The 16,909-nt window shown below is 45.0% G+C and overlaps 1 protein-coding gene across 8 annotated transcripts in view; it reads right to left on the bottom strand.

Annotated features, from left to right (window-relative positions):
* serac1 (serine active site containing 1) overlaps window positions 1-16,909 on the bottom strand; it is a 435,627-nt gene that overhangs the window by 53,938 nt on the left and 364,780 nt on the right. For all 8 annotated transcript variants that reach the window (XR_005942391.1, XM_041182871.1, XM_041182869.1 and 5 more), the window contains one exon: window positions 1,326-1,423. Coding sequence is in view for 7 of the 8 variants with exons in the window: in XM_041182871.1 (XP_041038805.1) it covers window positions 1,326-1,423 (98 nt within the window). In the remaining variant the exon portion in view is untranslated. The remainder of the gene's footprint in view (window positions 1-1,325; window positions 1,424-16,909) is intronic.

Below are 16,909 nucleotides of genomic sequence, written 5' to 3'. Positions count from 1 at the left end.
ATGCACAAGGACACCCAGATCCCTCTGCACTGAAGCATTCTGAAGTTTCTCTCCATTTAAATAATAAGTCGCCTTTTTATTCATCCAACCAAAATGGATAACCACACTTATCCACGTTAAAGTCCATCTGCCAAATTTTGGCCCATTCACCTAACCAGTCCATATCCATTTGTAAATTTCTGATTTCTTCAATGCAACGTACTTTCCCACCTATTTTGGTGTCATCTGCAAATTTAGCTATTTATCTCCTGAATTCAAGTCATTAATATAGATTGTAAATAGTTGGGGCCCAAGGACCGAACCCTGTGGCACCCCAGTAGTTACAGCTTGCCATCCAGAGAAAGACCCATTTATCCTGACTTTCTGCTTTCTGTTGGTTAGCCAATCCTCTATCCAAGCTAACATATTACCCCTAACTCTGTGTGATCTTATCTTGTGTATTAACCTTCTGGAAGCCCAGATATACTACATCTACAGGATCCCTATTATCCACTTCGCTTGTCACATCTTCAAAGAACTCTAGCAAATTAGTCAAACACGATTTACCCTTCATAAAACCATGCTGACTCTGATGGATTGCATTTTGACTTTCCAAATGCCCCATTACTAGTTCCTTAATAATGGATTCCAACAATTTCCCAGTGACAAACATTAAACTAATTGGTCCATAGTTTCCTACTTTCTGCCTCCCCCACTTTTTGAATAAGAGTGTTATATTAGCATTTTTCCAATCCACTGGAATCTTTCCAGAATCCAGGGAATTTTGGAATATTATAACCAATGCATCCACCAACTCCGCTGCCACTTCCTTTAAGATCCTGGGATGTAGGTCATCAGGTCCTGGGGACTTGTCACCCTTTAATCTCAATAGTTTGCTCAGCACTTTAGACAATAAATAAGGAAAAACTGTGTCCAGTGGCAAAAGAATCAGTAACCAGAGGGCATAGATTTCTGATGATTGGCAAACTAATCAAAAGTGACATGAGAAAACATTTCTACACAGCAAAATATTGTGATCTGGAATGCACTGCCTGAAAGTGTGGTAGAAGCATGTTCAATAGTAACATTAGGAATAGAACTGGGTAAATATTTGAATGAAAAAAATACGAACCAATGGGGAAAGAGGAGGGGAATGGAATTAATTGAAAAGCTTCACCAAAGAATTAGCACAGGTGCGATGTGCCGAATGACCTCCTTGTGTGGTATATTCCTCCAGATAATATGATTGAGAGGGTTTTAGTACAGGTACAGAAATATTTTTCATGAAGTTGCAACCAAAATAACAAGGACGGAGAGGAGACTGTCTGCTTTTGTAAAGTTCTTACCTCCCATACTATGTGCTACCCACACCACTGGCCTATCCCCAACACCTGCAGCTTTCAGTTTAGTCAGCAGTTCCCGACCCCTGTAAGCCAAGGATTTCCTGGATAAAAAAAAAGTGAGACAAGTTCAGTTTCATTACAGCTGTAAATTCATGCTATTTTCAAACCTAAGAGTGCTTCTAATTTTTAAGAAATTGCACAAAAACTGAACGGGAAAATGTATAATATAGAAACTTCAACAAATCAACACTAAAACTTATTTCTGTTAAATTAAATAATAAATGAAGGAATCTTATAAAGTAAACAACTAACATTTTGAAGGATCAGTAAACCTAGAGCTACAACAGCAATAGCAACAGGTTGTAGTTAAATAACGCCTTCAGCATAATAAAATATCTCAGGTCTTCACCGAGGCATTATAAAACACTTATAGTTGAAGGTCTTTTTGTGGTTTATAGTTTGTATATTCTGTAGTAATCAGGATCAGGAAAGAAGGGCCCTAGAGTAATTGATTTAAAAGGTTTAATTTAAAGGGATAAGTCATGGCAGGAGAGCTCAAAGCCGTGGTGTGCTCCTCGTGCTCCATGTGGGAAGCTGGGAACATTTCCAGTGCCTGGGACCAGCATGTGTGCAGGAAGTGTGTCCAGCTGCAGCTCCTGAAAGTTCAGGTTTCAGAGCTGGAATGGTGGCTGGTTCACTGTGCAGCATCTGCGAGGCTGAGAGCATTGTGGATAGCACGTTTAGAGAGTTGCTCACACCGCAGCTGAAGGGACTTGAGGAAGGAAGGGAATGGGTGACCACCAGGCAGTCCAAGAGAAACAAGCAGGTAGTTCAGCAGTCCCCTGGGGTCCCACTTGCAAATCAGTATTCCATTTTGGAGGCTGGTTCCTCCAGGGAGTGCAGGCAAAGTCAAGCTTCTGGCACCCAAGCAGCCTGTCTGTACAGGAGGGGAGGCAGAGAGGAAGACCATTAGTAATAGGGGATTCTATAGTCAGGGGAACAGATAGGCGCTACTGTGGCCATCAACTTGACTCTAGGATGGTGTGTTGCCTCCCTGGTGCCAGGGTCCGGGATGTCACTGAACGATGGAAGTGCATCCTGAAGGGGGAGGGTGATAAGGCAGAGGTCATGGTACATGTTGGTACCAATGACATATGTAAAAAGAGGGAGTTATGCAGTAGCCTAAAAAGCAGGACCTCTCGGGTTGTAATCTCCGGATTACTTCCAGTGCCATGTACTAGCGAGCTCAGAAATAGGAGAATAGTGTGGATGAATACGTGGCTTAAGAGTTGGTGCAGGAGGGAGGATTTTACATTCCTGGATCACTGGGACCGTTTCTGGGGAAGGTGAGACCTGTACAAGTGGGACGATCTACATCTGAACCAGAGCGGGACTAACATTCTTGCGGGCGGGTCTTGCGGGTGGGTTTGCTAGTGCTGTTGAGAGGAGTTTAAACTAATTTGGCAGGGGGAGGGGACACAGAATGTTAGCAGAATAAGGACACATCATAATTCAGTCAAACAATCAAGTCAGATGCAGTACAGCTGCATTAAGTTTCAAGGGAGTAAGGCAAGGCTGGATTGCCTCTACTTTAATGCCAGGAGTATGACAGGTAAAACAGATGAGTTAAGGATGAAGATTGACACGTGGAATTGTTATGCAGTAGCCATCACAGAGACGTGGTTGAGGGAAGGGCAGGATTGGCAGCTCAACATTCCAGGATACAGAATCTTCAGGCGAGACAGGGGAGGGGGTAAAAGAGGAGGAGGCATTGCATTGTTAGTTAAGGTGTCAGTTACTGCAGTAAGGAGAGATGATATCTTGGAGGGGGCATTGAATGAAGCTTTATGGGTAGAGTTTAGGAATAAAAAAAGGGCAGCGACATTGTTAGGTGTTTATTATAGACCCCCAGATAGTCAGCAGGAAATTGAGGAGCAAATATGTGCATAATTTGCAGAGATGTGTAAAAACAATAACAATAGGGTGATATTATGGTTATTTCAACTTTCCCGACATTAATTGGGATAGACATAAGGTTAAGTGTTAAGGGTTTGGATGGAGTGGATTTCTTTAAATGTGTACAGGAGAACTTTTTTGGTCAATATGTAGAGGTTCCAACAAGGGACGCGTAGTGCTGGATGAAATTCTGGGGAATGAAGCCGAACAGGTGTCTGAGGTGGTGGTGGGAGAGCATTTTAGTGAAAGCAACCAAAACATGGTACAATTTAAGTTTGTTATGGACAAAGAAATCGACAAGTTGCAAAAAAATGTTTTGGATTGGGGGAGAGCTGATTTTTGTAAAATAAGGCAGGATCTGGCCAAGATATTCTGGGAACAGCTACTTATGGGGAAATCTACAGAGGAACAGTGGGGGGGCATTTAAAAAGGAAATGGGGAGGGAGGGTACAGGCTCAACATGTTCTCTCTAGCATGATAGGAGGGAGTAACAAGTCCAGAGAACCATGGATGACCAGAGATATTCAGGGTACGATGAGAAGGAAAAGAGAGGCTTTTAGCAGGTACAAGGGGAACAAATCAGCAGAGGCATTAGAGGAGCACAGAAAGTTCAAGGTGGAGCTTAAGAAAGCAATTAGGAGAGCAAAGAGGGGATATGAGAAAGCTTTGGCTGTAACAGTAGGGAAAATCCCAAGATATTCTATAAGCATATCAATGGGAAGAGGATAACCAGGGAAAGAGTAGGGCTGTGTCCGGCCCATCTCCCGCTCATTCGCCCTCACGCCTTCTCCTCCCTCCCAGAAACATGATAGGGTCCCCCTTGTCCTCACTTATCACCCCACCAGCCTCCGCATTCAAAGGATCACCCTCCGCCATTTCCACCAACTCCAGCATGATGCCACCACCAAACACGTCTTCCCTTCACCCCCCCGGTGGCATTCCGTAGGGATCGTTCCCTCCGGGACACCCTGGTCCACTCCTCCATCACCCCATACTCCTCAACCCCCAGCTATGGCACCTCCCCATGCCCATGCAAAAGATGCAACACCTGCCCCTTCACCTCCTCTCTCCTCACCGTCCAAGGGCCCAAACACTCCTTTCAAGTGAAGCAGCATTTCACTTGTATTTCCCCCAACTTAGTCTACCGCATTCGTTGCTCCCAATGCGGTCTCCTCTACATTGGAGAGACCAAACGTAAACTGGGCGACCGCTTTGCAGAACACCTGCAGTCTGTCCGCAAGAATGACCCAAACCTCCCTGTTGCTTGCCATTTTAACACTCCACCCTGCTCTCTTGCCCACATGTCTGTCCTTGGCTTGCTGCATTGTTCCAGTGAAGCCCAACAAACTGGAGGAACAGCACCTCATCTTTCGACTAGGCACTTTACAGCCTTCTGGACTGAATATTGAATTCAACAACTTTAGATCTTGAAATCCCTCCTCCATCCCCACCCACTTTCTGATTCTTCCCCCTTCCTTTTGTTTTTTCCAATAATTTATATAGATTTTTCTTTTCCCACCTCTTTCCATTATTTTTAAATCTTTTATGCCCCGCTAGTCTTTCCACCCCACCCCCACTAGAGCTGTACCTTGAGTGCCCTACCATCCATTCTTAATTAGCACATTCATTTAGATAATATCACTTCCTTCAACACCTCTGTGTTCTTTTGTTCTTTTGTCTGTGAAATCTTTTGATTATCCGCTCCTATCACTGCTTGCTTATCCCTACAATCACAACGCCACCCCCCCCAACAACTTCTCTCCCCCCCCCCACACCCCCCACCTTAAACCAGCTTATATTTCACCCCTCTCCTTATATTCGCTCAGTTCTGTGGAAGGGTCATGAGGACTCGAAATGTCAACTCTTTTCTTCTCCACCGATGTTGCCAGACCTGCTGAGTTTTTCCAGGTAATTCTGTTTTTGTTTTGGATTTCCAGCATCCGCAGTTTTTTGTTTTTATAAAGAGTAGGGCCCATTAGGGACCAAGGGGGCAATCTATGGGAGGAGCCAGGGGACATCGCTAGAGTGTTGAATGAATACTTCACATCTGTCTTCACCAAAGAGAATGAGGATGAAGGTATGGAACTCGGGGAGAGAGACTGCGAGGTTCTTGAGCAAATTGATATAGGGAGTGACAACGCATTAGAGGTCTTGGCAGGCTTAAAAATGGATTAATCTCCAGGTCTGGATGATGTGTGTTCCAGACAGCTCAGGGAGGCAAGGGAGAAGATCGCAGGGGTCTGACCCAAATTTTTAATTCCTCTCTAGCCACGGGGGAGGTGCCAGAGGACTGGAGAACAGCTAATGTGGTTCCGCTATTTAAGAAGGGTTGGAGAGATAAGCCAGGGAACTACAGGCCAGTGAGTCTCACGTCAGTGGTAGAGAAACTATTGGAGAAAATTTTGAAGGAGAGAATCTATCTCCACTTGGAGAGGCAAGGTTTGATCAGGGAAAGTCAGCATGGCTTTGTCAGAGGGAGGTCATGCCTAACAAATTTGGTTGAATTTTTTGAGGAGGTGACCAGGTGTGTAGATGAGGGTAGTGCAGTTATGTAACTTACATGGATTTCAGCAAAGCACTTGACAATGTCCAACATGGGAGACTTATAAAGAAGGATACAGGGTAATTTGATAAGGTGGATTCAAAGTTGGCTTAGTTGTAGGAGACAGAGGGTGATGACAGAAGGATGTCCAGTGGCATACCACAGGGATCTGTGCTGGGTCCCCTATTATTCGTCATTGATATAAACGACATAGATGACTATGTGGGGGGTAGGATTAGTAATTTTGCGGATGACACAAAGATTGGCCGGGTGGTTAACAGTGACATGTCTTGGGTACAGGAGGATATAGACGGGATGGTCAAATGGGCAGATAAGTGGCAAATGAAATTTAACCCTGAAAAGTGAGAGGTGATACACTTCTGAAGGAGTAATTTGACAAGGAAGTATTCAATGAGTGGCATGACATTAAGAAGTTCTGAGGAACAAAGGGACCTTGGCGTGTGTGTCCATAGATCTCTGAAGGCGGAGGGACTTGTAAGTGGGGTGGTGAAAAAGGCATATGGGACACTTGCCTTTATCAATCGAGGCATAGATTACAAAAATAGGGAGGTCACGTTGGAGTTGTATAGAACCTTGGTGAGGTCATAGCTGGAGTACTGTGTGTAGTTCTGGTCGCCACATTATAGGAAGGATGTGGTTGCACTGGAGGGGGTGCAGAGGAGATTCATCAGGATGTTGCGTGGGATGAAACGTTTAAGTTATGAAGAGAGGTTGGATAGATTGGGTTGTTTTCATTGGAATAGAGAAGACTAAGGGGCGACCTGATCGAGGTGTACAAGATTATGAGGGGCATGGACAAGGTAGATAGGGAGCAGCTGTTCCCCTTAGTTGAATGGTCAGTCATGAGGGGACACAAGTTCAAGGTGAGGGGCAGGAGGTTTAGGGGGGATGTGAGGAAAAACCATTTTACCCAGAGGGTGGTGACGGTCTGGAATGCAGTGCCTGGGAGGGTGGTGGAGGCGGGTTGCCTCACATCCTTTGAAAAGTACCTGGATGAGCACTTGGCACGTCATAACATTCAAGGCTATGGGCCAAGCGCTGGTAAATGGGATTAGGTAAGTAGGTCAAGTGTTTCTCACAAGTCAGTGCAGACTCAATGGGCCAAAGCACCTCTTCTGCACTGAGATTCTGTGAAAACATGACATTGAACTGCATAAGGAACTGTTAAAGCAGAAGACCAAAAGCTTAGTCAAAGAGGTACATTTTCAGGAGGTTTATTCTTTCATGGGATGTGATGTTGGTGGCAAGGCCAGTGTTTGTTGCCCATCCCTAAGTGCCCTTAAACTGAGAGACTTGTGAGGCCATTTCAAAGCATATTGAGAGCACAAGAGTCAAACACGTTGCATTGAGTCTGGAGTTACATGTAGGTCACACCAGGTAAAGATGGCAGATTTCCTTCCCTAAAGGACATTAGTGAACCAAATGGGTTTTTACAACAATCAATGATAGTTCCATGGTCATCATTACTGACGCTAGCTTTGCATTCCAGGTTTTTATGAACTGAATTTAAATTCCACCAACTGCCATGGTGGGATTTGAACCCGTGTCCCCAAGAATAAATCCTTTGGAGACACCAGAGACAACTGCGAGAATGAGAAGAGAAGCCATTGATGATGATTCTCTGGCTATGATTAGATAGATAAGAATGGAACCAGACAAGTACAGCACCACCTAGTTGGATAGCTAAGAGGAGGTGATGGCAGATGGTGTGATCAACCGTGCCAAAGGCTGCAGACAGGTGGAAAAGAATGAGGAGGGAAAGTTCATCTTTATCAAAGTCAGGTAAGATTTTGTTTTTGACTTAGTTAAGGGCTGTTTTCGTACTGTGACAGGGGTGTAAACCTGATTGGAGGGATTCAAACCTAGAGCTCTGGGAAAGATGGGCACCAATTTAGGAGGCAACATGTTCAAAGGCTTTGGAGAGGAAAGGGAGGATGGTCTGCCAGGATGGAGGAAGTCAAAGATTGGTTTTATGAGCAGCGGGTGGTGATGGCACCTTTGAAGGAGAGAAGGCTGATTGACAATGTCAGCTAACATGGGAGCCAAAAAGAGAAGTTGGGTGTCAATAGTTTAATGGAATTAGAGCTGAGAGAGTAAGAGGTGGATCTCACAGGCAAAATGAGCTTGGAGCGGGCAAGAGGGAAGTTAGAAGAGTAACTAATGGAGGAAACATGTTCAGGGCTAAGGCAGGAGAGAGTTTTGGAGGAAGTTTAACCTGATGGGCTAGGAGAAGGGGGAAGTAGCAGCAGCTGGTTCGATGATATTTGTCTTGGTGACAAAGAAATCCCTCAGCACCTCACACTTGGAGGGGAGAGTGGTGGAGATCGGGGAAAAAGGGTTAAGAAGATGTCTTGCAGTATGGAAAGTCATTAATATAGATTGTAAATAGCTGAGGCCCCAGCACTAATCCCTGCAGCACTCTACTAGTCATGGCCTCTCAACTTGAAAATGCCCCATTTATCCCTCTGCTCTGCTTCTTGTCTATTTACCAATACTCTATCCATCCTAATATATTACCCCTAACTCCATAAGCCCCCATCTTGTGTATTAATCTTTTGTATTTCACCTTATCGAATGCCTTTTGGAAGTCCCAAGTATACTTCAGCTACTGGTTCCTTTATCTACCCTATTAGTTACAAACTAGCCGGGATTTTCCACTCTCGTTTCCCATGTCACGGCAGGCGGGAGTAGAAAATATCCCGAGAAGGCCAAAAATCAGTTTTACGTCATTGTAAAACCAGTTCACGATTATGCCCTGCAACCTTCAATGACGGGGCATGTTGCCAGCCTTTTCAATACATTTGCACCTCACCAAGATCATTCCCCCACGCTGGATCATCAGGGCACGCTGGTGTGCAATTAGAATGAAGTGTTTCACAACGATATATACGCGACATGCACCTAGCGACCTGTACTTTGCTCGTGACTTCGAGGTTCATTCGACCTGCACTTCACTCGTGGTAATCGGGGTATGCCACAGGCAAGTCTCTACCTACCAGACCAGCAGTAAGGCGGGCCTGCAGTTTTAGGGCTGCATTGGCAAAGGGGTGAAACTGGCCTGAGGCGTGGGAAGGTGCTGCAAGGCTAGGGTTGTACTGAGAGGTACGAGTGGGCAAGGTTGCACTCAGCCACATGACGGGGGGAGGGTGCAGGGGGGGAATTAGCATCCTCAGCGACAGGATGGGGAGAGAGTATGTCACAGAATGACATAAACCAGGGGCAGAATGGGAGGAGCACTGAGTGAAGAAGCACTTCAGTTTAAATTTTTGAGCTTGCAAAAGACTGTCCGTGTCCCAGTCTGGGTGGTGGGGCCGTGAGGGGCCGCATGTCAGTGCAGTCTGACTTGTGCCCAATTAGGGATAAATGCTGACCTAGCCAGTGACACCCACAGTCCCACACATGAATTTTTTAAAAAAATCATGGTCCTCAGTCCATGGGGTTTCTGGCATCATACTGTACCATAGATGGCCATAGAGTCGGGGGTGGGGGGGGGCATCTGGAGCCGACAAGTGGGGAAAAGGTACTGAGGAGGTATCCAAGTGTGTGTGTGTGTGGGGGAGGTTGGTGGTGTGCTGTATGTCTCTACCTACCAGACCAGTGCAACCGTGCAACTGGCCTCAAGATGCAGAGGGGTGAGGTCCACATAGGCACATCACCTCAAAAGGCTCAGGGACTAACAAACAGATATCCATGATGGGATCAAGGAATACAGCGAGATGATTGAGAGGTCTGTGAGGGATGGAAACCTAAACATTAAGCTGATGGGAGGTTTCCATACTCACACAGGAAGGATCCAAGCTGGTCTGGCAGTGAGAGCTCAGCACCACCATCTTCTAATTTACAGCGATGGCACAGTACAAAATTAAAATGAGGAGAAACTTTGCTGGTGAGTGTACTGCGGGCCAAATGGAGGGCAGGTGCATGCATTCGTTTGGTGGGGGGGGGTGGGATTAGAGGGGCAACCAACTGAACTGTGCATTCCCAAATGAGGAGAGGGGCACAACTGAGGTGCCTTTCAATGACAATTCAGTGAATCAGGAAAGTGAAGCAATGATGCGCATTCATGCGAGACCAATCCAGCAAAGTGGCACTAATCGATTTCCTTATTTTAACCCCTTGAAGAACAAAGAACAAAGAAAAGTACAGCACATGAACAGGCCCTTCGGCCCTCCAAGCCTGTGCCGATCATATTGCCTGTCAAACTAAAACATTTTGCATTTCCAGGGTCTGTAACCCTCTATTCCCATCCTATTCATGTATTTGTCAAGCTGCCTCTTAAACATCACTATCGTCTTCCACTACCTCCTCTGGCAGTGAATTCCAGAGACTCACTACCCTCTGCATTATTATGCTTATTAACTTGCCACACACATCTCCTCTAAAGTTTTCTCCTCTCACCCTAAATCTATGTCCCCTAGTAATTGACTCTTCCACCCTGGCAAAAATCTACTCTGTCCATGCCACTCATAATTTTGTAAACTTCTATCAGGTCACCCCTCAATTTCCGTCGCTCTAGTGAGAACAATCCGAGTTTCTCCAGCCTCTCCTCATAGCTAATAACCTCCAGACCAGGCAGCATCCTGGTAAACCTCCTCTGCACCCTCTCCAACGCCTCCATATCCTTTTGGTAATGTGGTGACCAGAACTGCACGCAATATTTCAAGTGTGGCCTAACCAAGGTTCTATACAGCTGCAGCATGACTTCCCAGCTTTTATACTCAATGCCCCTGCCGATGAAGACAAGCATGCCATATGCCTTCCTGACTACCTTATCCATCTGCGTTGCCACTTTCAGTGACCTATGGACCTGTACACCCAGATCCCTCTGCACGTCGATACACTTAAGGGTTCTGCCATTTACTGTGTAATTCCTGCCTGTATTAGACCTTCCAAAATGCATTACCTCGCATTTCTCCGGATTAAACTCCATCTTCCATTTCTCCACCCAAGTCTCCAACTGATCTATATCCTGTTGGATCCTTTGAGAATCCTCTTCAATATCTGCAACTCCTCCAACCTTAGCAAAAACAGAATTACCTGGAAAAACGCAGCAGGTCTGGCAGCATCGGCGGAGAAGAAAAGAGTTGGCATTTCGAGTCCTCATGACCCTTCAACAGAACTGAGTGAATATTAGGAGAGGGATGAAATATAAGCTGGTTTAAGGTGGGGAGTGGGGGGGAGAAGTGGAGGGGGTGTGGTTGTAGGGACAAGCAAGCAGTGATAGGAGCAGATAATCAAAAGATGTCACAGACAAAGGAACAAAGAGGTGTTGAAGGTGGTGATATTATCTAAATGAATGTGCTAATTAAGAATGGATGGCAGGGCACTCAAGGTACAGCTCTAGTGGGGGTGGGGTGGAAAGACTAGCAGGGCATACAAGATTTAAAAATAATGGAAATAGGTGGGAAAAGAAAAATCTATATAAATTATTGGAAAAAAACAAAAGGAAGGGGGAAGAAACGGAAAGGGGGTGGGGATGGAGGAGGGAGTTCAAGATCTAAAGTTATTGAATTCAATATTCAGTCCGGAAGGCTGTAAAATGCCTAGTTGGAAGATGAGGTACTGTAGGAAGAAACTTAAGCAAGGAGTCAGGAGGGCTAAAAGGGGTCATGAAAAGTCATTGGCAACCAGGATTAAGGAAAATCCCAATCCTCCAACCTTAGTGTCGTCTGCAAACTTACTAATTAGCCCAGTTAAATTTTCCTTCAAATCATTTGCATATACTACAAACAGCAAAGGTCCCAGCACTGATCCCTGTGGAACACAGCTCTCCATTCAGAAAATAGCACCCTTCCACTGCTACTCTCTGTTTTCTACGACCAAGCCAATTCTGCATCCATCTTGTCAGCTCACCTCTGATCCCGTGCGATTTTACCTTCTGTACCAGTCTGCCATGAAGGACCTTGTCAAAGGCCTTACTGAAATCCATGTAGATAACATTCACTGCCCTTCCATCATCGATCATCGTTGTCACTTCCTCGAAAAACTCGATCAAGTTAATGAGACATGACCTCCCCTTCACAAAACCATGCTGCCTCTCACTAATACGCCCATTTGCTTCCAAATGGTAGTAAATCCTGTCACGAACAATCTTCTCCAATAATTTCCCTACCACTGACGTAATGCTCACCGGCCTAATTTCCTGGATTATCCCTGCTACCCTTCTTAAACGATGGAACAACATTGGCCATTCTCCGGTCCTCTGGGACCTCACCCGTAGCCAGTGAGGATACAAAGATTTTTGTCAAGGCCCCAGCAATCTCCTCCCTTGCCTCCCTCTGTACTCTGGGGTAGATCCCATCTGGCCCTGGGGACTTAACCACCTTAATATTCTTCAAGAAGCCTAACACCTCCTCTTTTTTGATCTTAACATGATCCAGGCTATCCACACACTGTTCCCTAGACAAATTGACCACTAAATCCTTCTCTTTGGTGAATACTGATGAGAAGTATTCATTTAGTGTCTCTCCCATTTCTTCGGGCTCCACACACAGATTCCCACCTCTGTCCCTGAGTGGGCCTACCCTTTCCCTGGCTACCCTCTTGCTTTTTACATATGTATAAAAGGCCTTGGAATTTTCTTTAATCCTGGTTGCCAATGACTCTTCATGACCCCTTTTAGCCCTCCTGACTCCTTGCTTAAGTTTCTTCCTACTTTCTTCATATTCTCCACGGGCTTCACCTGTTCTCAGCCTTCTAGCCCTTACGAATGCTTCCCTTTCCTTTTTGACTAATCTCACAATATCCTTCGTTATCCAAGGTTCCTGAAACTTGCCATATGTATCCTTCATCCTAGCAGGAAGATGCCGGTCCTGAATTCTTATCAACTGACGTTTGAAAGCCCCCCCCAACATGTCAGTTGTTGATTTGCCCTCAAACATCCGCCTCCAGTCTAGATTCCTCAGTTCCTGCCTAATATTGTTTTAATTAGCCTTCCCCCAATTAAGCACCTTAACCTGAGGACTCCTGTTATCCTTATCCACCGGTACCTTGAAACTTACTGAATTATGGTCACTTTTCCTGAAATGCTCCCCTACTGAAACTTCGGGTTACTGGCCGGGTTCATTCCCTAATACCAGGTCCAGTATTGCCCCTTCCCTAGTTGGACTATTTACATATTGTCTCAGGAAGCCCTCCTGGATGCACCTTACAAATTCTGCACCATCAAAACCCCAAGTACTAAGTGATTCCCAGTCAATATAGGGAAAGTTAAAATCATGCACCACAACAACCCTATTGCTTTTACGTCTTTCCAAAATCTGCCTACACAAATGTTCCTCAATCTCCAGCCGGCAATTGGGAGGCCTAGAGTAAACCCCCAACATTGTGACTGCACCCTTCCTCTTCTGGAGCTCTACCCATATTGCCTCGCTGCGTGAGCCCTCTGAGGTGTCCTCCTTTCGTACAGCTGTGATATTCTCCTTAGCCAGTAGTGCAACTGCCCCACCTCTTCTACATCCCTCTCTATTTTGCCTGAAACATCTAAATCCTGTAACGTTCATCTGCCAATCCTGTCCATCCTTCAACCAAGTCGCTGTAATAGCAATAACGTCATAGTCCCAAGTACTAATCCAAGCTCTAAGCTCATCTGCCTTGCCTGTTATACTTCTTGCATTGAAACAAATGCATTTCAGACCCCCAGTCCCACTGTGATCAGTAATTTCTCCCTGCCTGCTCTTCCTCTTAGTCCTATTGGCTATATTCACTAGTTCCCAGTCATTTATTTCACCTCCTGACCTATTGCTCTGGTTCCCACTCCTCTGCCATACTAGTTTAAACCCTCCCGAGTGACACTAGCAAACCTCGCAGCCAGGATATTGGTGCCCCTCCAGTTTAGATGCAACCCGTCCTTCTTGTACAGGTCCCACCTGTCTCCGAAGAGATCCCACTGATCCAGATATCGGAAACCCTCCCTCCTATACCATCTGTTCAGCCACGTGTTTAGCTGCACTATCTTCTTATTTCTAGCCTCACTGGCACGTGGCACAGGGAGTAATCCTGAGATTACAACCCTAGAGGTACTGTTTTTTAACTTTCTGCCTAACTCCCTGAACACCCGCTGCAGGACCTCGTCACTCTTCCTGCCTATGTCGTTAGTACCAGTGTGTACCACGACCTTTGGCTGTTTTCCCTCCCCCTTCAGAATGTCCCGTACCCAATCAGAGACATCCTGGACCCTGGCACCAGGGAGGCAACATACCATCCTGGTGTCTCTTTCACAACCACAGAAGCGCCTATCTGAGCCTCTGACTATACAGTCCCCTATGACAATTGCTGTTCTGTGCTTTGACCACCCTGCTGAACAACAGAGCCAGCCGCGGTGCCACTGCTGTGGCTACTGTTGTTGTTTTCTCCTGATAGGCCATCCCCCCTAACAGTATCCAAAGCGGTATACCTGTTATAGAGGGGGACTGCCACAGGGGATTTCTGCATTGACTGCCTGCCCCTTCTAGCGGTCACCCATCTATCTGTCTGTACCTTGGGTGTGACTACGTCTGCAAAACTCCTATCTATGACGCTTTCCACCACCAGAATGCTCCCAAGTGCATCCAACTGCTGGTCCAACTGATCCATGCAGTCTGTGAGGAGCTGCAGTTGGGTACACTTCCTGCAGATGTAGTTGTCCAAGACACTTGAAGCATCACAGATTTCCCACATCCCACAGGTGAAGCACTTTACCCCAGCAACTACCATTTCTAGAACTATTTAATAAATTAATTTAAATCTAATAACTGCTTATTGACTCCTTATTAACTATATGTTCCCTAGGGCTAGATTTCTACTATAAATGCTAAATTCTAAGAACAGAAATCCCTTGCTTCTGGTTTAGATACCCTCTAGTTATTAATTAAGTGATTAAGTTATTTGGTTTAATTAGTTTAACAACGTTTTAGTTTCAAATTCAGTGTAGATTCCCAACCAGCCAATCAGGTCACAGGTTTACTGTGGCGCCATTTTTAATTTTTTTTTAGGACCCGAGGTCCGCCCTCCGACTCTGCTCCCTGGAACTAGGCCGCGAATCCCCGAGGTAAGGTTTTTATACTCACCGCTCTGGAACTCCGCCCTCTGACTCTGCTCCCTGGAATTAGCTTCAAACTAACTTCCTCAAAGAATTGAATCAAATTTGTGAGGCAAGACCTTTCTTTAACAAATCCATGCTGATCATCCCTGACTAGTCCATGCCTTTCCACATGACAGTTAATCCTACCTCTCAGGACTGATTCTACTAAGTTGCTCACCACCGATGTAAGACTAACTGGTCTTTAATTGTTTGGCATTTCCTTTGATCCCTTTTTAAACAATGGATCTACGTTTGCATTTCTCCAGTCCTCCACTACCTCCCCTGTATCTAGTGAAGATTGGAAAATCATCCTCAGAGCATCTGCTATCTCCTCCCTGACTTCCTTCAGCAGCCTCGGCAACAATCCATCTGGCCCTGGTGACTTATCAAATTTCAAGGATTTCAACCTTTCGAGTACTTCCTCTCTCTTTATGACTATCCCGTCCAGTAGCTAGCAGTGTTCCTCTTGGACTACTATATCTACATCCTTCCTTTCCTTTGTAAACATGGAGACAAAATATTCATTCAAAACCCTTCGCACAGCCTCTGCATCTACACACAAGTTTCCATCTTCATCTCTGATAGGTCCCACTTTTTCCTTAACTAACCTTAAGGTTAAGAGATATTTTGTCTCATTTGAGAAAGTGACTATAAAACTACGGTAGCCAAAGGGCACAAGTACTCTTATTTTGAAAAGTATCTCGGCAAAGAAAGCAATGAATGTTTACTCAAGTCTTTTGGAAGAACAATTCTCAGTTTATGAGAGAGTAAAAGGTGCGGTATTTAATGCTTATGAGCTTGTCTCTGAAGCGTATCAAACAGAATTTCAGATTGTGATGAAAAGATAAAATAATACATTTGTAGAATATGCTAGGGAAAAAGAAGTTTGACTGGTGGTTTGGGCCAATTAAATTAAAGGAGACTTTTGAGAATGTGAGGGAAGTAATAATAATGGAAGAGTATAGAAGCATCATCCCAATAGCTATTAGGTCATATCTGGAAGAGCGTAGGATTTCTAAAATGAGGGAAGCTGCGGTTCTGGCTGTGTACAATATATCTTATAGGCAGCTAGGATGACGTGGGATCAATTGAATGGGAGGATAATTCAGATGTTCTGTTAGATCGGACTTTTTGGGGGATACTGAATGAGGTTAAAGATCCTGAAAATAAGAGAGGCTGAATTATTTAACTGGGCCACCTTGACTGAAGCCAAGCAGGCAGACTCTGGCTTGTGGGAATTGTTTCAGATGGCATATTCTGAGGAAGAATCAGAACGGTTCACTGAATGTTATTAACAGTCGTTTGGGGTACAAAACTTGAGTGTTGCTGAGAAAAGACATGTTGTCAAAGCTTTTGGTCTTGCACTTGATAAGTCACCAGGGCCAGATGGATTGTTTCCGAGGCTGCTGAGGGAGGAGATAGCAGATGCTCTGAGGATGATTTTCCAATCTTCACTAGATACAGAGAAGGTACTGGAGGACTGGAGATATGCAAATGTAGTTCCAGACAATTTGCAAGAATACCAAATTGTAATGGGAACAACAGCATTAAAAGAGTGCGCTGATTGGTTGGCAAGTAGACTTTAATTGGTAGAAGCATTGCTATGGATCTCGCAAACTCATGAACAGGCCTAAGGCTGCCACTTTTGGAAAAATTATCCTGGAAGGGTAAGGTGTTTCAAAAATTTGAACAGCAGGTAAAGCTAGCTGTTTCATGCTGCTATTATGCAGTAGCAACACAAGTGGAATTCTCCACTAACAGGATGCTGTAGTCAAGCCTAAAAGATGTTCTGCCTATCACACAAATGAATAATGCGGTATAAGAATTTCAGTGTGGTGTGATGCCAGGTATGTAGGCTGTGCCCCCCAATGACTCAGATAATATCAAATGGCATGTCCCTTCTGCTGTTCACAAAGTACTGACCATACCCAATTAGCCCATGCTTGAAAAACTCAAAACAGTGTCCAACATTAAATGTGACTCCGCAATTGGACAACACTTGTTAAA

This window comes from Carcharodon carcharias, chromosome 2 (assembly GCF_017639515.1).
Source record: "Carcharodon carcharias isolate sCarCar2 chromosome 2, sCarCar2.pri, whole genome shotgun sequence".
NCBI lineage: Eukaryota > Metazoa > Chordata > Chondrichthyes > Lamniformes > Lamnidae > Carcharodon > Carcharodon carcharias.
The sequence above is the reverse complement of the archived record's forward strand: the minus strand, read 5'-3'. Positions and strand labels throughout refer to the sequence as shown.